The sequence below is a fragment of the Harmonia axyridis genome, chromosome 2, assembly GCF_914767665.1.
Source record: "Harmonia axyridis chromosome 2, icHarAxyr1.1, whole genome shotgun sequence".
In the NCBI taxonomy this organism is placed as follows: domain Eukaryota; kingdom Metazoa; phylum Arthropoda; class Insecta; order Coleoptera; family Coccinellidae; genus Harmonia; species Harmonia axyridis.
The window spans coordinates 60,361,887-60,381,130 of NC_059502.1; the positions used below are offsets into that span (position 1 = coordinate 60,361,887).

The 19,244-nt window shown below is 35.2% G+C and overlaps 1 protein-coding gene across 6 annotated transcripts in view; it reads right to left on the bottom strand.

The window, feature by feature from the left end:
* The window catches only part of LOC123673941 (otoferlin-like), a 218,658-nt gene that overhangs the window by 67,339 nt on the left and 132,075 nt on the right, over positions 1-19,244 (bottom strand). For all 6 annotated transcript variants that reach the window (XM_045608715.1, XM_045608718.1, XM_045608716.1 and 3 more), the window contains 3 exons: positions 14,318-14,614; positions 8,583-8,773; positions 7,541-7,738 (listed from right to left, as the gene is read on the bottom strand). In XM_045608715.1, the coding sequence (XP_045464671.1) occupies positions 7,541-7,738; positions 8,583-8,773; positions 14,318-14,614 (686 nt within the window). The remainder of the gene's footprint in view (positions 1-7,540; positions 7,739-8,582; positions 8,774-14,317; positions 14,615-19,244) is intronic.

Genomic DNA, 19,244 nt, shown 5'->3' on the forward strand with positions numbered 1-19,244 from the left:
CCATTTTTGAGCTTTGTGGCTAGGGACTTTTCTGATCAGTTCATCAAGAACTACAACATATCAAAAATTCAGCCAAATTCACGGAAAGCCATTTTCCGTACTAAACGTGCGGGGTCCTTTGAAATATAGGTTACGTTTCAAGATTGATATATTATACACTACGACGAGTGATTGCAATAAGTTACAGGGAGATATTTTTTCAGGGGTTAAGCCCTTTATCGGCCCATATACTGTTTTGTACTACCTATGCCATAGGTGGGGATATGGAATGAATTATATATTTTGTTCATGAAATTTGTTGTCACTTGTACTTTTTATGTATCTTACTAAAGGTTAGAATCTATTATCAAAATGAAATCGAAAAACTGTACATATATCGGGTTTGTGATCTAAATTACAAGTGTTCTCAAACATTGACTCGGAGTAGGAAACCTAGCGAACAAATATTTCGAATTTGACCTTTATATCAACTTGTATAGATTAAAATGCAACTTCAAGTTCCGAGTTAGTACAGACCTTTTTTTTTAACCAGGTACTTCACTCCTTCTATATTTCGCTTTTTTAGAGTAAAAATTACTCGCAAATTCAAAATATTCATAATTAATTTCAGTTGTGACCTCCACGAAAAATTGCCATATGATTTCATTAAAAATTGTTGAAGTCATCCACACAAACGTGAAAAATCATCTACGCAATGTATTCCAAGTATTCATGAATATAAATGAGCAGCGGGCATAGAGAATAATGGATGCGCTTTGAATTTATATTCGAAATACTGGCCCCAGCGAGAACATGTAGAATACGAGAATAAGTGCGAAATAAAGTTTGAAGGGTCGATGTTCCCCTCGTATATTTTACACACACAACGCTCTAAAAAGATTTGAGGAATCGCTGCGTTGCATGTAAAATGATGAGTTGGACCGCAATTTCTTGGAAATAATTGTTTTTTCAGCGGAGTGGAACGTTATGGTTTCATTTATTCAGTGTCAGAGTGATGTAATGTGTAATTTGACGAAGATATTATGGGGCTTGTGTGATGGATTGTGGTCTGTGAACGGGCAGAATTTATACAACACGTTTCCATCCGGGAAATTTACGTTCGCTTCCTTTATTCAAATACCCATTTATTTTCTCGGGAGTCCCACTGTGCAACAGGTGTTTAAATTGGATAGAGTAATGGAATAATGTGCTTCATACCTCTATTTGTCTTGGTTCCGGAACAATGGCTTCAGGTATTTTTGACGTCCTGATTCGAAAAATATTCAACAACTTGTATTCGCATCTGATTTGATTGATTCAAAATGAGTGTTTTAACATCTGGAAGTTGACGTAATCATACTTCCAGGTGTTTTCCACTTGGTATTTGAGCGCTCGAACATTTCGACAAGAAGACAGTACAGTAAAATAAATTATACTATGAGAACGATCTCAAACGATAAAATTCGAACAACCGATAAACAATCTGTAGTTGAAATCAAGTATTTCCATGCGTGTACATGATAACACTCGAACGGAAAGACTTGGAGTCTTGACATTTTTAAGGTATTTTAATAGGCAATATCGAATAGCTCCCACTTGAATGGCTCTATAAAGACGCTTGTCCAGTTTTACTCAGATGTCATTTTTTGTCGGAAACTTATATGCTATCATTGATGATACTATGTTATTCTAATGTGTTAAAATTTTTATTCTATATTCTTGTTCTGCAATGTACTAGCAAGGAACATTATCAATTATAATGACATACATGATTGTTGAATAAATATATAAGCATACTAAAGTGTAGATAAACTTGAAAATTTTCTGTCTGAAGTTAAGGTAAACTGGGCAATGTACGAACCATAACGGACTTTGAAAGCGACTGAAAGAATAGATTTGATCGCAAAATAGTCACCTTCAGTTTTTCAACATGTGTCACAGAATTTTGCATCATCGTCGAAATCATTAAAAACCTTTTTCATTTTCTTGACGAATGTAGAATCCTTCATCGGTGTTTATCGCCTCTTAATAACTCCCCAAACCACTTTTTATGATGATACGTTGAAGATGAGCACGAATTCCACCAATAAGGGCAATCAAATTGCCACGCGACATCACGTGTACTATTTTGGGCAATAAAAGTGACCAAATTGATACATACTATAGTAACTGACAAAAAAACTGCAATACCCAGAAGAAGCTGTTTGAATTTTAATTTTTTTTTGATAAACCATAGATAGTATTGCAAGAAGTGAATGATTGGATTTGAAGAAAAAATCGTGAAGGTTTTTTCATGTGAATAATTTTGGTTACTTAAATATTGTAGACGTTTTTTCAAAGTTTTTTAAATTTTGCGACAAACCAGCTGTACGAAGAAATCCAAAGTAGATGTTTAGTTATAATGCCTAGAGCACGTGTACGCGGAATTGATCGCCAGCTAAGTGAATTTGAAAGAGGTCGAATTATTGGTATACGGAAGGCGGGTTTATCATTCCTAGAAATCGCTAATCTTATGAACAGAAATCCAACTAGTGTTATGAGATATTGTCAAGCGTGGTTTGATAATGCTCAAAATCGAAGAAGAGTACGCACTGGACGTAGAAGGGGCACAAATGAAGTTCAAGATCGACGTCTGAGACTTATGGTCATTAGAGACTGATTGTGCGACAACTCGATCTTTGGCTGATGGTTAGGAGAATAAGGCCATCCTGTCCGAAGTTAACTGACGGATAAGTTTTTGGACTGCAGCATTATCGACTCCATCTTGTGTTACCTCTGATGGTTGAGCTCGCCGTGGTGCAGAGAACATCAACTTTGGAATGTGGAATGGCATCGGGTCGTCTTTTCTTATGATTCTCGATTCTCCTTGGATGCACATGATAGCCGAAGAAAGGTTAGACGACGTCGGGGAGAAAGACGTGAACCTCAGTTTGACGTTGAGCGTCATGTACGTGCTATTGCACATGTAAGTAGGCCACCTTTAGTCTTTATTCGAGGTAACATCACAGCGCTACGTAACCTTCAAGAAATAGCCATATATATGGAGCCATATGTTCTCCCTTACCTCAACCGGTTCGAGAATCGAATATTTCAACAAGATAATGCCCGACCTCATGTTGGTAGAGTTAGTTTGAACTTTTTCGAAGCGTCCCATGTAAATATTTTGCTATGACAGCCCAGAACCCCCTACTTTTCAGAATGAAATAATCCTATGTAATACCAGGCTTTATTAGAAAGTACTGTTATGTAATAAATACCCAGACTCCTAATGAATTGCTAGAAACTTCGAATATCCCTTATATAATCAAAACATTCTGGCTTCCTCCAACTGACTTTGGATCAAAAAATTTTTTTATGAATTCTCTATTCATCCCAATCCAACGGATTTGTCTACATCTTACGATAAATTTGAAAATCATTAACATACATTTAACATTTGTTATATTCAAATCATTTGAAATGAAAAAGGGGGCACGAACATCATCAGCTCATGATTTATTGAAAATAGATCCCAAATCTAGAGCTCTGAAAACGAGCATTCGGAAATCCCTTTTGTGGCACCATCTGGGGGTAATTTTCAAGGACTACTGTCAATTAAACCCATAGTTTGCGCCTGACAGTAACAATTATTGTACAAACTTAAACAATAGTTGAAAATATAGGTATATTGTTCAACTTGCAAGAATGTTAATAATTTTAAATTTGGTGGAAGTTGACATTGAAAGCCTGAAATAAGATATGTGAATAAGTTATCGAGGGTATTATTATAAAGCAAGGACTCCGTTTGTTTGTTGTTTTCCTTCAAGTGTTGCTCATCTAACACTTTTTCACCGTACTGATGAGAGCCGAAAGCCCGAAACACGTGTCTACGGTTAGCGCTTCTCCTGAGGGCATATCCATATTCTTTTTCCTTGAAATAAGAAATGAATTGGCATTTGAATGAATTTAATGAATGAAAAGTAAACGAAATAAAAACAAAATTGCGCGGTTGCGACAACAGCGCAATTGGCGCATACATGAACGCACGTTGATGCTTTCCTCATTTTTCTCCCGCTAAGCTTCGCTTTGATCTCGTTTTTGTCAACCCTCTTCTCTGGAGGCACAAAACTAAGAACGGTGACTCCTGTTGATTATACTCTAATTAAACGACCCTGCTGAAACGTTCAAGCCAAATTAGGCTCGCGGCTCTGTTTCCAATCATCCAGCCTAAAGCAACAACAAATTCGTCATTTCCAAATTGTTCCAGGAACAAAGCCCTTTCCACAAAAGCACTGCTGGAAATCACATTCGTTCCTTTGATACGATTTCAGATTTAGTTGCTCAGCGAAGCATGTTTTTTTGGTGAAACATCCATTTGGGTTTTTATTATAGCCACAAATATAAACTGATATACATCGGATGAAAGTTTTTATTCCTTAATTATGGAAGTTAAGGAAAAAATATTCGGAAGTATTTCTCCAAATATTTTCGGAATAATTGTATCGAGAGTATTTTGTAATCCCAGACAATTTGCTAATACAAATTGATAATTGATAATCTACATAGCTTTAGCACACATAATATGCGTACGGAAAAGAAATCGAAGAGTTTTTTCCTGCACTGTTTGGGAAAGTGACACTTTGTGACTTAAAATGCGTCTGAAAAAAGGGTTGAAAGTGCATACTCCTAGAAAACAATAGTTTCTTTTTGTCATAGACAAGTGTTATGCAGGAAGATTCTTCCATAAAAAATATAATTCGCTAAGAATGCAGTAATTTGTTATGTTTTAGCCCATTTTAAATTAAGTTAAGTTCTGGCAACGTCGCGTATTCTAGGGATATCGAGACGTATGTTTTGTTAGATTATAAATGAGATGTATGGTTATCGGAAAGAAAAGTAAAAGTTTGGTAGTATAAAGTTTTCGGTGTTTAATATGACGGTTCTGGTTTCATTCACGGACATTTTAAATATATTAAGATTACAGTTCATTAGAAAGAAAGTTTGCATTGTATAAATCCCATTTTGTTCCATTTCAATCCTTTACCCTGTTCCCTTACATTCTTATATAGTGCGGTGCTGTGTGGAAGCAGAGAGCAGTTTGTATTGGTAAGACTATTATAACATCATTTTTATTGGTTCAAATAGGGAAAATGCAACATGTTACTATCGCTTAAATGAAATCCTATTCCATGCCTTTTTCAGTCGTTGATCTAGGAAAGCACAGAGGGCGCCATATGCGAATGAAATAATCAGTAGTGCTTGCCAAATACTCGATAATTTGCCGAGAAAAATTTCACTCAATTTTGATTGTTCAAATACTAACTGTATATTAAATAAATAAAATCTTTTTGTCAATAATCCCAAATGTTTTCGAATGTTTAAAACGCCACAAAAATATTCACCTAAAGCACACGTGCAAATACGCGGATATTTTCACGCTGCATTGAAGTATAGGTTCGTTGCTAAGTGATTTGTTTTATGTGTTAATATGATTGGTTTAAATTTTTTGAAGGGAATAGTCAATTATATCAATTATGCTCGTACATGCCAAAACGCACACATTGATTTCAACAGATCGAGTATCGAGTATTTTATTCTGCTGTTTACTACGTTTATTTTCTATTCTTTTGTGGTGACAAAAATCAATCAGACATAATATTTGTGTCTAGTCGAAGTTGTCGTCACAATACTTAGTTTAAATGTATCTGCATTAGTGTAACAAAGCCAACAACGGTCTTTCGTGGTACTTGTGTATACAATTTTCTCATTCATAAGGTTCTCAGAAAGATACAACAGATAATTCCCTACCCTAATTAGTGTGCACGTACCATGATACCATTGCGCAGGCATACCATTTAGAGAATAAGAAAAGAAAGAAGAAATTAACATTGTACGATATGATTTTATGTTTGTAACCCAATTATCAAACCGCGAAAAAGAGAGTTCAGTGGAGTAAGTTACGAGATGATGACCAGTTGAGTTAGTAGAGTGTTCAAGGATGATTCCAAATATTGTACCACAATGAAGTTCTCATCTGTTGTCCATCAGGCTTATGATTATTATTATTATTCGAACTGGGGTCGTTTTGGTTCGGTAAGCCTTCCGGGAACTGCGACCATGCAGATCTTCTGTTCACTACCCTACTCATGCATAGAAACCCAGGGAGGTCGTCAACGACGATCAGGGTTATGATACTTCCCACGAAAACGTGATACCCCAAACTTTCATGAGCGATTGGAGGCCTTCATTAGGATTGCTTATACTGTAAAAAATTTACATTGCAATAAAACCTATCGGTGTCATGTACGAGGCTGATGTGCATTCATAGAGTTGTTCACACTTATTTTTTTTTTGGCAATTTGTATATATAACCTTCGTATGGAGCTCGGTATGGAGTATACATTTGATCTAGTTCAGTTTGATTCAGTGGTTTTCATAACCAACAAATAGTTGAAATCTCTGAAGTCAATCATGAATAATATATGATGACTAGAAAGTAAAGGTTTCAAGTTAACCATATAAAAGCCATCGAAGCTGAGTAGTGAAAGATCGGTTTCGCTCTTTATAGAACTAATCAGAATCACATAACCCAACAACGATGACAATGAAAACGGAGTCTATTTGATAAAAAGCCAGCATTTCATCTATATATGTTCGCTTATACGTTGACGTGTTATTTTGCATATTCCATTATTCATGCTTGGGTTTCTATGACGCACTATCCGGGCGTTTTGTATCCCACCGGTGAAGTTATTGCCACACTCAGCGAACGAAAAAAAAATGTACGCAGATATGTTGGTTTACGGTCACCACTGGGGGTGAAGCTTCGAAAATCTCATGTACCGCTGATGATGGTTGATTTCACTCAAACAACCTCTGTTTTCATTTGGGTGTCTTCGTTATTAGCTTATGAGCTATACCTTCGATGGAAACATGTCTCCTAGTATGTTAACTTTTAATCTAGATTCTGCTAATCCGAGTTTTCATTTTTCAATTGATATCAGTTGATGAAAAATGCAGTACCAACTCCACAAAATAGAACTCCAGTGATTGAAAGAAGTTCTTCATGATTTTAATCTAAACTTCAAGATCTTTATGAACCCGATGGCAGAAAAATCTGGTATAGTATCATTCGCATTATAGTAAGAACCAATACCTCCTATGAACATAAAGCAATACCATCCTACCCTTGAACACCTACTTTCTACCTAACTAATTAAAGTGAGTAGGTAGTGAATCATTGAATAATGAAGGTATAGTCAAAAGGTTGTTAATTTAATGTTTCATACATGTAGTGTAGTTTTCAATGCACCCTGAAAACTGAAGAGGAAATGTTGATTGCCAAAGAAATTACCCCTCCTCTGGGCAAATTACATTCAGAATCTCATTTCTCAACTCTTTATATTTGATATGTGTATCAATAATTTTTTTTCTGGAACTGAACTTGAGGCGATCATTTGTAATGTTAAAAGATAATCTTAAACATCTTTCAATCTTAGTCAATCAGTTGAGGTATCGAATAATAGGGACGCCTTGAAAACGAACATAAAATTATACATTTGAAAAAAATAGGTAAACTCACTATCTCTCTCAAACAGAGCTTTACATGTTCTTTGTCCAGCTTCGTTTTGCCAGTGCCGGGTCCGGTGAGACTGGTTTGAGTTATGGTCACATATTTCCCACATCCTTGATGAAGTTCCTCGAGGACCTGCTTCAATCTGGACTCGGAGAGTGGACTGTCGGCTTCATGAAGAGAAGTGACATCTTGGAGACCGTCTTCCTATAAAACGAAAGGAATACTTATACAATTCATTTTCTCGGAACTATTCCGAAGTGAAAATATTTGATTTGTTGTCTGAAGTAGTCTGGACAATAAGTAATGAGACTGAACGTTTGGAATACCAAGATGTGTCTTCTTAGATCTGAATGTGGATTTTAGTCGAAAGAATTTTTTTTGAAATAGAAATTTTGATAATGATCGCTGTTGAACTTTTCGTATTATTATCTCTCTATGGTTTATGTCAATATTTTGTTAAAAGCTTCCATTTTCAATCACCTTAGCCAATATCGTGAAATGTATAGCAGAAATATTGAAGAAACACTTCAACTTTCCCCATTGCACCCTTGGAGACTACATATATCTATGTACAAGTCTGCGGTATTCAACGGCGCAATTGTCACATTGATGAATGAAGTATGGAAGCACTAACATTAATTAGTACTTCATTGATTTTTTTGTCCTCTATTTTATTATTACTGAAATTGCATTCTATTGTATAGGCAATCACCCATCATTCCTTTCCCTCTAATTACTTTTTTTTTAGGAATGGGTTGCTAACTTCGAATCAATATAATGCAACCTAATATTTATTACTTCTTTCTGGTTTTTTCTTTTGTGTTTTCAGATTTAATTATAAAGTCATCAACCGTTGAATAAGAGGAAGATTGGGTTTTATTTGGATGAAGAGAAAGCCCTTCAATATTAATATTTTACTGAGGTTTTTGTTTGTGCTTTCATATCATTCGTTGAGGTTAGAGTGATTCGCCCTATACGATTAGACAATCACTCGAAGAAAGAACTTAAAAATACAGTCTAATAAAAGAAGAACTACTCTTCGACTCACCATTTTTTCAGCAATTTTGGCTATAATATTCGAGTTATACATTCTTCTTCTGAGATCTGGCCAAACAGATCTGATGTGCATACATGGTTTGTTGTCCCAATAAGGAAGAAAATAATACACTTTGTCATGTGTCATGGGCTTTGAAGGGGGAGTAGTACTCAGCCATGATCCACTGTCGGTACTTACAGATTCTGCAAGGAAAAAAATGTTCACAATTAAGCGATATCATTATATTATTCAGTTTTTGGCTTGTTGATGATATCATTCTTGTAGCTTTGAGTACATTTCTGTTGGCGATTCACCATAATTTACTTATTTCACTCATCTCTGTTTTTTCTCTACAGTTGTAACTCTGTTCAATAATAATTATGTAGGATCCAGTCATTGTTCCCAGTAAATAATTGACATGGTCAACAGGATGCTCGGAGACCTATTAGTTTCTTCAAGTGTCGAGGGCATGACGGTTTCAATGAATTTACAGGGAACGAATGGCTATTGTATATAACATAGAAAGGAAGTGTTAATTCTTCGGGGTGTCGAAGATGTGTCATGTCGGTTGTAAAACTTAAGACATTTACTGGGGGTTAGGAAAGATCGAAGACAAGATGGTTGTACCAGATGTGTCACATCTGTGTATCAGGTTCTAGTCCTTCGAGAATATTCGATTTACAGGAATCCGCGAAGAGCTTTGTGAGCAGTACGGCAAAACTCTTATTGGACTAGGGGATGGTACTTTCCCTAAGGGTGTGGTCAAGCTGAAAGGAGGGAAGGATATTCAGAGTGGACGGGGTAAGTTGCGGTCAGGAGACGAAGTAAGTTTGAGTCGAGAGTCAGTTCAAATTAAGTCGAAGACGGGTAGAGTTCCAGTTAAGTCGAAGACGAGTAAAGTTCAAGTTCGGTCTAAGTTGAAGTAAGAGTAAGTTCAGTCGGTTGAAACTTAAGACGAAAAGACGGTTCGCGGATTAGATAAAGACGAGTCGCGAACGAATCAAAGACGAGACGACCGAAACCTGTAATGAGACAAAGACGTGACATATCGAAGACGTTTCGAGTAATTAAAACTAGAGTTAAAGGCGAAATTCAGTACAGTATAAACTGTGTTTGTACTGTAAGTGTGGCTTTGTGAATAGATGTATATAATTCAAAGGAGTTTAATTATTACAAACCTGAACAAAGTCACGGAGAAGAAGACGAAAGGCCAGGTAATCGAATCATAACTCTAGACGATCGATTAACCAAGCCTACAATTATTATAAATGATAATAATTCCAAGTTAATCACATAAAACTACAATATTTCTACTTTTCACCATGTAGAATTTATACATCCTAAATTCCTGGAATACGTTTTCAAAAATCGAACAGATTAATTATTTTCCTCCATACAAGAAGATTTCAGAGCTGGAATTTAATTTACAATTCACGTTGCAATGGATTTCAGCTATTCAGCAAAATGCGGATCCAATTAAAACATGTTCGAAAACTCAATTATTCTTGTCATGCTGAGTAGATGTTTGTTGTAATAATCAAATTGAATTTATGCAGATGTACCTAAGAAAACATTCCGAATTCGCTTAGTCATGAATACGTATTTATGAGCAGGGCGCAAAATTATTTATATAACTTGATTCAATGACACCCCTCCACTAATTCAAGACTGAATCGCGTTTTAGTTAGCTTAGATTTGAAATTGAGCCCAACAGTTGGTTGTTACGTGGTATGAATTCGAAAAAAGTAGGTTAATCCAACTTATTCCAGAGTTTTCTTTATACTTCCTACAATTACCACACTAATACATGTGCTTCTCTTAATGTTAAATCAATGGAATAGTGAAAATGAGTGTCTAAATGTGATCCAATAGGTATTCAAAATTGAAGAACCAAGTCCTTAATTTCTTCGTTGCCTCTGGATTTTTGAGTTATTGCATTCCTCCTAAACCGATTCATTGTATTTTTCTGAGTATTATTTATTTTATTCTTTTATGGATGGAAATTTTTCTATGGCAAATAATGAGTATCATAGTATCGCATTGGCTCTCTTTTGTATCACATTTCATGTAATTTTTACGCCAAAATAAAATTATTGAAATAAGTGTTCCGAGCATGATTGAAAAATTCTTCTGATTTCAAGGATAAATTTAAGGATAACAGGAGTAAAAAGGAGAGGAGAGTATGTTTATAATCAGAAGAATAATGGAATCGATTCACAGATTTAAAATCATGACACATTATGTCATCTCCACCAAGACTGCAACAAAATTTATTGAGGAAAGCAGAGTTGGTATTGGCAGTTCATGGTTATTCGAATCCCACTCTCGCCTGACAATATTTGAGTCGAAAAATTTTCTCGAATTTTCTCGAATTTTTCTTACCCCGGACATTAAAAAATTGTAAAAAATTGAAAGTTCCTTCTTGGTAATAATATACCTCTTTTTCTATTGATCTGGTCATGTAGATCACGAAAGTTTTTATTTGAGGAGTCTGCGACGAATAGTTTAGGAGATATAACGATTTTTATAGAGAGATTGAATTTTCTCGAATTTTTCTTACCCCGGACCTTAAAAAATTGTAAAAAATTAAAAGTTCCTTCTTGGTAATAATATACCTCTTTTTCTATTGATCTGGTCACGTAGATCACGAAAGTTTTTATTTGAGGGGTTTGCGACGAATAGTTTAGGAGATATAACGATTTTTGTAGAGAGATTGAATTTTTACGGTTTTTTCCAAAAATTTCGAATTCAAATTTCTCCTAAACTATGGGGACTACGGAAAATCGGTAAGCAGAGTTGGTATTGGCAGTTCATGGTTATTCGAATCCCACTCTCGCCTGACAATATTGGAGTCGAAAAATTTTCTCGAATTTTCTCGAATTTTCCTTACCCCGGACCTTAAAAAATTGTAAAAAATTAAAAGTTCCTTCTTGGTAATAATATACTTCTTTTTCTATTGATCTGGTCATGTAGATCACGAAAGTTTTTATTTGAGGAGTCTGCGACGAATAGTTTAGGAGATATAACGATTTTTATAGAGAGATTGAATTTTCTCGAATTTTCCTTACCCCGGACCTTGAAAAATTGTAAAAAATTAAAAGATCTTTCTTGGTAATAAAATACCTCTTTTTCTATTGATCTGTTCACGTAGATCACGAAAGTTTTTATTTGAGGGGTCTGCGACGAATAGTTTAGGAGATATAACGATTTTTGTAGAGAGATTGAATTTTCTCGAATTTTCCTTACCCCGGACCTTAAAAAATTGTAAAAAATTAAAAGTTCCTTCTTGGTGATAATATACCTCTTTTTCTATAGATCTGTTCACGTAGATCACGAAAGTTTTTATATGAGGGGTCTGCGACGAATAGTTTAGGAGATATAACGATTTTTATAGAGAGATTGAATTTTTACGGTTTTTTCCAAAAATTTCGACTTCAAATTTCTCCTAAACTATGGGGACTACGGAAAATCGGTAAGCAGAGTTGGTATTGGCAGTTCATGATTATTCGAATTCCACTCACGAATGACAATATTTGAGTCGAAGAATTTTCTCGCATTTTCTCGAATTTTCCTTACCCCGGACCTTAAAAAATTGTAAAAAATTAAAAGTTCCTTCTTGGTAATAAAATACCTCTTTTTCTATTGATCTGTTCACGTAGATCACGAAAGTTTTTATTTGAGGGGTCTGCGACGAATAGTTTAGGAGATATAACGATTTTTGTAGAGAGATTGAATTTTCTCGAATTTTCCTTACCCCGGACCTTAAAAAATTGTAAAAAATTAAAAGTTCCTTCTTGGTAATAATATACCTCTTTTTCTATTGATCTGGTCACGTAGATCACGAAAGTTTTTATTTGAGGGGTTTGCGACGAATAGTTTAGGAGATATAAAGATTTTTGTAGAGAGATTGAATTTTTACGGTTTTTTCCAAAAATTTCGAATTCAAATTTCTCCTAAACTATGAGGACAACGGAAAATCGGTAAGCAGAGTTGGTATTGGCAGTTCATGTTTATTCGAATCCCACTCTCGCCTGACAATATTTGAGTCGAAAAATTTTCTCGAATTTTCTCGAATTTTCCTTACCCCGGACCTTAAAAAATTGTAAAAAATTAAAAGTTCCTTCTTGGTAATAATATACCTCTTTTTCTATTGATCTGGTCATGTAGATCACGAAAGTTTTTATTTGAGGAGTCTGCGACGAATAGTTTAGGAGATATAACGATTTTTATAGAGAGATTGAATTTTCTCGAATTTTCCTTACCCCGGACCTTGAAAAATTGTAAAAAATTAAAAGATCTTTCTTGGTAATAAAATACCTCTTTTTCTATTGATCTGTTCACGTAGATCACGAAAGTTTTTATTTGAGGGGTTTGCGACAAATAGTTTAGGAGATATAACGATTTTTGTAGAGAGATTGAATTTTTACGGTTTTTTCCAAAAATTTCGAATTCAAATTTCTCCTAAACTATGGGGACTACGGAAAATCGGTAAGCAGAGTTGGTATTGGCAGTTCATGGTTATTCGAATCCCACTCTCGCCTGACAATATTTGAGTCGAAAAATTTTCTCGAATTTTCTCGAATTTTCCTTACCCCGGACCTTAAAAAATTGTAAAAAATTAAAAGTTCCTTCTTGGTAATAATATACCTCTTTTTCTATTGATCTGGTCACGTAGATCACGAAAGTTTTTATTTGAGGGGTTTGCGACGAATAGTTTAGGAGATATAACGATTTTTGTAGAGAGATTGAATTTTTACGGTTTTTTCCGAAAATTTCGAATTCAAATTCCTCCTAAACTATGGGGACTACGGAAAATCGGTAAGCAGAGTTGGTATTGGCAGTTCATGGTTATTCGAATCCCACTATCGCCTGACAATATTTGAGTCGAAAAATTTTCTCGAATTTTCTCGAATTTTCTCGAATTTTCCTTACCCCGGACCTTAAAAAATTGTAAAAAATTAAAAGTTCCTTCTTAATAATAATATACCTCTTTTTCTATTGATCTGGTCATGTAGATCACGAAAGTTTTTATTTGAGGAGTCTGCGACGAATAGTTTAGGAGATATAACGATTTTTATAGAGAGATTGAATTTTCTCGAATTTTCCTTACCCCGGACCTTGAAAAATTGTAAAAAATCAAAAGATCTTTCTTGGTAATAAAATACCTCTTTTTCTATTGATCTGTTCACGTAGATCACGAAAGTTTTTATTTGAGGGGTCTGCGACGAATAGTTTAGGAGATATAACGATTTTTATAGAGAGATTGAATCTTCTCGAATTTTCCTTACCCCGGACCTTAAAAAATTGTAAAAAATTAAAAGTTCCTTCTTAATAATAATATACCTCTTTTTCTATTGATCTGGTCATGTAGATCACGAAAGTTTTTATTTGAGGAGTCTGCGACGAATAGTTTAGGAGATATAACGATTTTTGTAGAGTGATTGAATTTTCTCGAATTTTCCTTACCATGGACCTTGAAATTTTGAAAAAAATTAAAAGTTCCTTCTTGGTAATAATATACCTCTTTTTCTATTGATCTGGTCACGTAGATCATGAAAGTTTTTATTTGATGGGTCTGCGACGAATAGTTTAGGAGATATAACGATTTTTATAGAGAGATTGAATCTTCTCGAATTTTCCTTACCCCGGACCTTAAAAAATTGTAAAAAATTGAAAGTTCCTTCTTGGTAATAATATACCTCTTTTTCTAGTGATCTGTTCACGTGAATGAATTTATTGATTCTCACCCAATTCATCACTATCGGAATCATAGTGTTCTTTGACAGATGTATTCTGGCCATCAATTGCATTTCCAGCGTTTCCCATGCTGAGTTCCAAGTAGACAGGTTTGTCCCCAAACTTCTTGTCGATCATAGATGCTCCCATTATGGTTGTGAATAAGAAATATTCATCATTCTTGGCATAAGATTCTTCGTTCACTGGGTTCGTATGTTCCACTTCCACAGCGGATGGTGCAAGATCCATAATACTATCAGATATTTCTGTGCGGATTGCCATAAGTAGTCTTGCTCGATAAGAAACACCTATAATGAGAATAGTTTTTCAATATTTACTTAATTATAATGAATTGTCAGGGTCAAACTGTCGCCCTAGGCAGAGACCCAATTTGCCGTCCTAGCAGAATTTAACTCTGCAGAATAATAAAAATTAATATTAGGTAAAATATATGATTCTTTCTGGAATCCAGATTTCGCCCCTTCAAAGTGGGCCATGCGGTTTCAAGTTCTTCTGTTCTGTTTTGACTTTGAAGAAAAGCTTGAACATTTCGTTTTTTTTCTTTTGGATTATTGAGTAGGAGAATCAGATTATGCGTATAAACCAATTTTTGAAATTCGAATGCTCCTACTCCCAACCCTAGTTAATTTGATATAGAAAATGAAAAATATTGTAATTCAATTTGAATTTTTTTCATAATTAAATTGTTATGAAATAATAAAACCTCTTATATTTCTTGAGTTGGAAATGGTGAAATGGAATCATTTCTCGTATATTTCGCATTCCATTATGAGGAACCAACTTTCTGATCGGAGAATTAAAAAAAAATAATAATCCAAAAGCCGCCCTAAGTGGCAATAAAATTCGGCAACGTTTAGAAAAGTGAACGCTGACAAGCCTGATGAGTGCATGTGTTTGTTTTAGCGCCAAGAACTCGTAAGGAGAACTATGAGGGAATTACCTGACATATGAATATTATGAGTAGTATAATGCATAATGCGGCATCTTTGATGGTTTTTGATGTAAATTAAATTTGTCGGTATTCCTTCTTGTTGTTGCCGACCGAATTGAATATTATTCAGTACTTCTACTTCAGAATTTCTACTGATGTGACTTCAGTTGATCATGCATGAAATGCATGAAAGAGAGTAGGATAAGGTTTATGAAATATCCAGCTGAAGTTTTCGAGGGTGGCCAATAGTTATTTTTTATGACTTAGCAATATGATTTGTTATAAATGAATCGGTATTGGTTCGATAACTATTTTCATTTCCTTTTACTGAAACAACTTGCAAATCCATTTAATAATTTAGCAGTTTTTATAACGAAAATAAATTCAATATTGATTTTGATATATTTTAAGTTCAGATTGACGTTATCAAGAGATCCTGATATCAGCCATCTCAAGCGACAGGTCACTGGATTTGTTAATTTATCCCATCAATTATCTCTGTTAATCAAGATCTGTAATTCACATTTCTCACACTTGGCATTCATGTTGAATACTTCATTATATTCGAATGGCCTATAGTTCTATATAGTGGCGCTAGACAAAAAATCAACGGCATTATTTTCAAATTTTCATTTGTTCTGTCAAAATTTTTGGAATGGAAAAAACAAGAATATATGATTTTTCATTGAAGAACAAATATGTAAACCCATGATTCCATGATATAACTTTCCGAACAAACATTTATTTCATGAATTTTCACAAAAAAATAATATACAGAAATTTTTGCCATAGGCTGAAAAATCGTTTATTCTAAAATTGAAAATAAACTGGGAATAACAGAAAGTAGGGTTCCGATTTTGATTTCAAAGGCTACCTAACTTCTTTTTCTGAAACCATAGGTTAATGATTGATCAAGGGTGATACTAAATTAGTAACAGATAAGTTTTCAGTGTAACTGATCAGTTAATTTACACTATTTTGGGACTATTTTGTCTGATTGTGTGAAAAAACACACATAAAAAATATATGATGAAAGTGATTAATATCATACCATGGCGTGGTTCGGGTTTAACAGCCCGGTTTCAATGACATATGTCAAACAGAAGTGTCATCATGACGGCCAAATTGTGATCCACATAATTATCCAACTGAGTTTACAATTGGTAAGACAGTGAAAACATTCTAAGAGACTGGATCTGGTACTTATCGAAATGCACGCTGAAAAATGCGTTGAAAAAGAATCAAATCTATTCATTCCTCGACTCGCACATTTGGGCATCTCTCGTGGCAGCCGATGACGTATTTTGCATCTGGATTTACATCTCCATCCATGAAGTGCGGTTGACATATGAACTAAAGCCAGCTGGCCATGAAATGCGTACATATATGTAGGGTTTTTATATGGTTGTCTAGGGGTTTATATAAAAGGCCGCCGGAACTTAACTATTGTTTATTTACACTTTGTACAATCTTCGTCAATTGAATGTACAGCCACTGAACTTTCGTAAATCGAACTATCGAACCTATTTTATTCCGTCTAATTGTTAATAGTCTAATTATCGAATTATCTAACTCGCTGCGTCTACTATATTTTACGTCGAACTCTATGCGTCTATCACGTCGAAATCTTTAACCTTTCCCGTCTAATCTGTAACGTCGAATCCTAACTATGTCCGTCTACTCTCTTACGTCGAATTCTTCCCTCGTTGGTCTGTATGGTACTTCAGTCTCCGTTTTAAGTCTCAAGTACCTCTTCCCCTTACGTCTCCCTATATCGATAAATCTGCATGGTGCAACCTTTTAGGGTCGATCGTGTAGTTCTCGTTCCGTAAAGTCAGTAGCGTATCATTCAGTCGGGTGTTAAGAATTTGGATCCCACATATATGCCTAGTGGGTGCTTGAACAACAACGATTTGGATGACGATTTTTCGAATGTTCCTCAGAGGCGAAGCACCTTTTCACTAGGTAGCTATGTAAACAAGCAAAATTGTTTCATATGGGGCAGTGAAAATTCTCACTCACTTCGAAATCAATGATTTTATTTGAACAAGATTTTGAAAGTGAATACTAGAAGAACGAAGGTAAGTACTGAATTTTTGATATTACTGTGTGTTCAAAATGAGATTAGTCTTTGATGACTCATTCATATAGATTCATTTCGCATAGATATATACTGTGATGATTCTTATTCGCAAATTCCTGTAAATCCGTCTTCCATTTTACTTCAACCAGTAGATGAGGAATAATTGCTCGCAGAGAGTCTCTAAAAAGCAGGTGATGGGTGATAAGGGAGTGGCACTTGAGTTGTTTCGAAACTATTTGAGTGATCGGGTTCAGCGTGTCAGTATGGGTGGTGTCTTGAGTCAGCCGTTGAAGGTGAATACTGGTATACCACAGGGAACTGTACTGGGTCCAGTGTTATTTCTTGTGTTTGTTGATTGGCTGATAAAATTTTCGTGCTTGGATATAATGGCTTATGCGGATGATTCCGTAGTGATCTTTACAGGGAAAACATAGGGGGGGAGATGAAAAAATTGAATAACTTACTGTTAACCAGTTTGTTAACTCTGAACCCAAAAAAGATAGAGTCATTTACTTTCTCTCCCACAGCTAGTGGACAGCCGAGATTACAGAGATTAGCAATACATAGAAGTGGATGTGGACAACCAAATTGTACATGTCCAACAGTAGAGAGGACAGAATCATTGAATTTAACTTGGAGTTCATGTTGATTAATCAACATCTAAGATGGAATAATCATTCTGAGGCAATTGTTGAGAGGATGAAGTGCCTTCTATCGCGTGTTTTTTTTCGAGGTATATAACTTTAAGTTGGCATTATTGTTCAAAATGGCGATCGATTTAACAGCTGTCAAGTGATTTATACTCAGTTTGGTTTGGCAATTCATCATGAATAGACTCACGTGTGAACAACGCTTGCGAATAGTGCGAATGGGCCCAAAATGAGATTGCCGTTGTTCCCGATTTTCATAAGCGAATTTTGTTTAGCGATGAAGCGCACTTCTGGTTGAATGGCTACGTCAACAAACAAAACTGCCGCATTCAGAGTGAAGCTAATCCTCAAGTGTATGTCGAAACACCGTTACATCCAGAAAAACTGACTGTTTGGTGCGCTTTATGGGCTGGTGGAATCATTGGTCCGTACTTCTTCAAAAATGATGATGGCCAGAACGTTACAGTCAATGGTGATCGGTATAGAGCCATGATTACTAACTTCTTCATTCCTGAATTGAACAACCATGATGTCCAGGAGCTGTGGTTCCAACAAGACGGCGCAACATGTCACACAGCTCGTGCCACAATCGATTTATTGAAAGACACGTTTGATGACCGTCTAATTTCACGTTTTGGACCTGTGAATTGGCCTCCAAGATCTTTTGATTCAGCACCGCTAGACTACTTTCTGTTAAGTCATTGGTCTATGCGGATAAGCCACAAACCCTTGACCATTTGGAAGACAACATTCGCCGTGTTATTGCCGATACACGGCCACAAATGTTGGAATAAACATCGAAAATTAGACGTCCAGATTGGACTACATCCGAGCCAGCCGTGGCGGTCATATGCCAGAAATCATATTTAAAATGTAATGCCACAAGATTATCTTGCGGATAAATGAAATTCAAGTCGATCGAATAATCCATCGTTGTTTCATTGCAATTTAAAGTTCTATAGCTCTAAAAAAAACACCCTCCATTTGATAAATATACTTATGTGTGAAAGATAGGATGAATATAATTCAATTGAATTAAAATGTTAATAACGGGCTCATTCAAAATGGCACACTCTACATTTCATTTTTCTTTTTGGTAGAAAATTTTTCAAACATAATTTTTTCCACTAATTTCATCGTATCTGAAAACACATTAGTCGAGGTATCGACAACATAAAGGTAATTTTTGTTCGAAATGAAGTATTTTCGGTAATATTTTCAAAACTGCAATGCGATTTGATTGCTTCACTTAT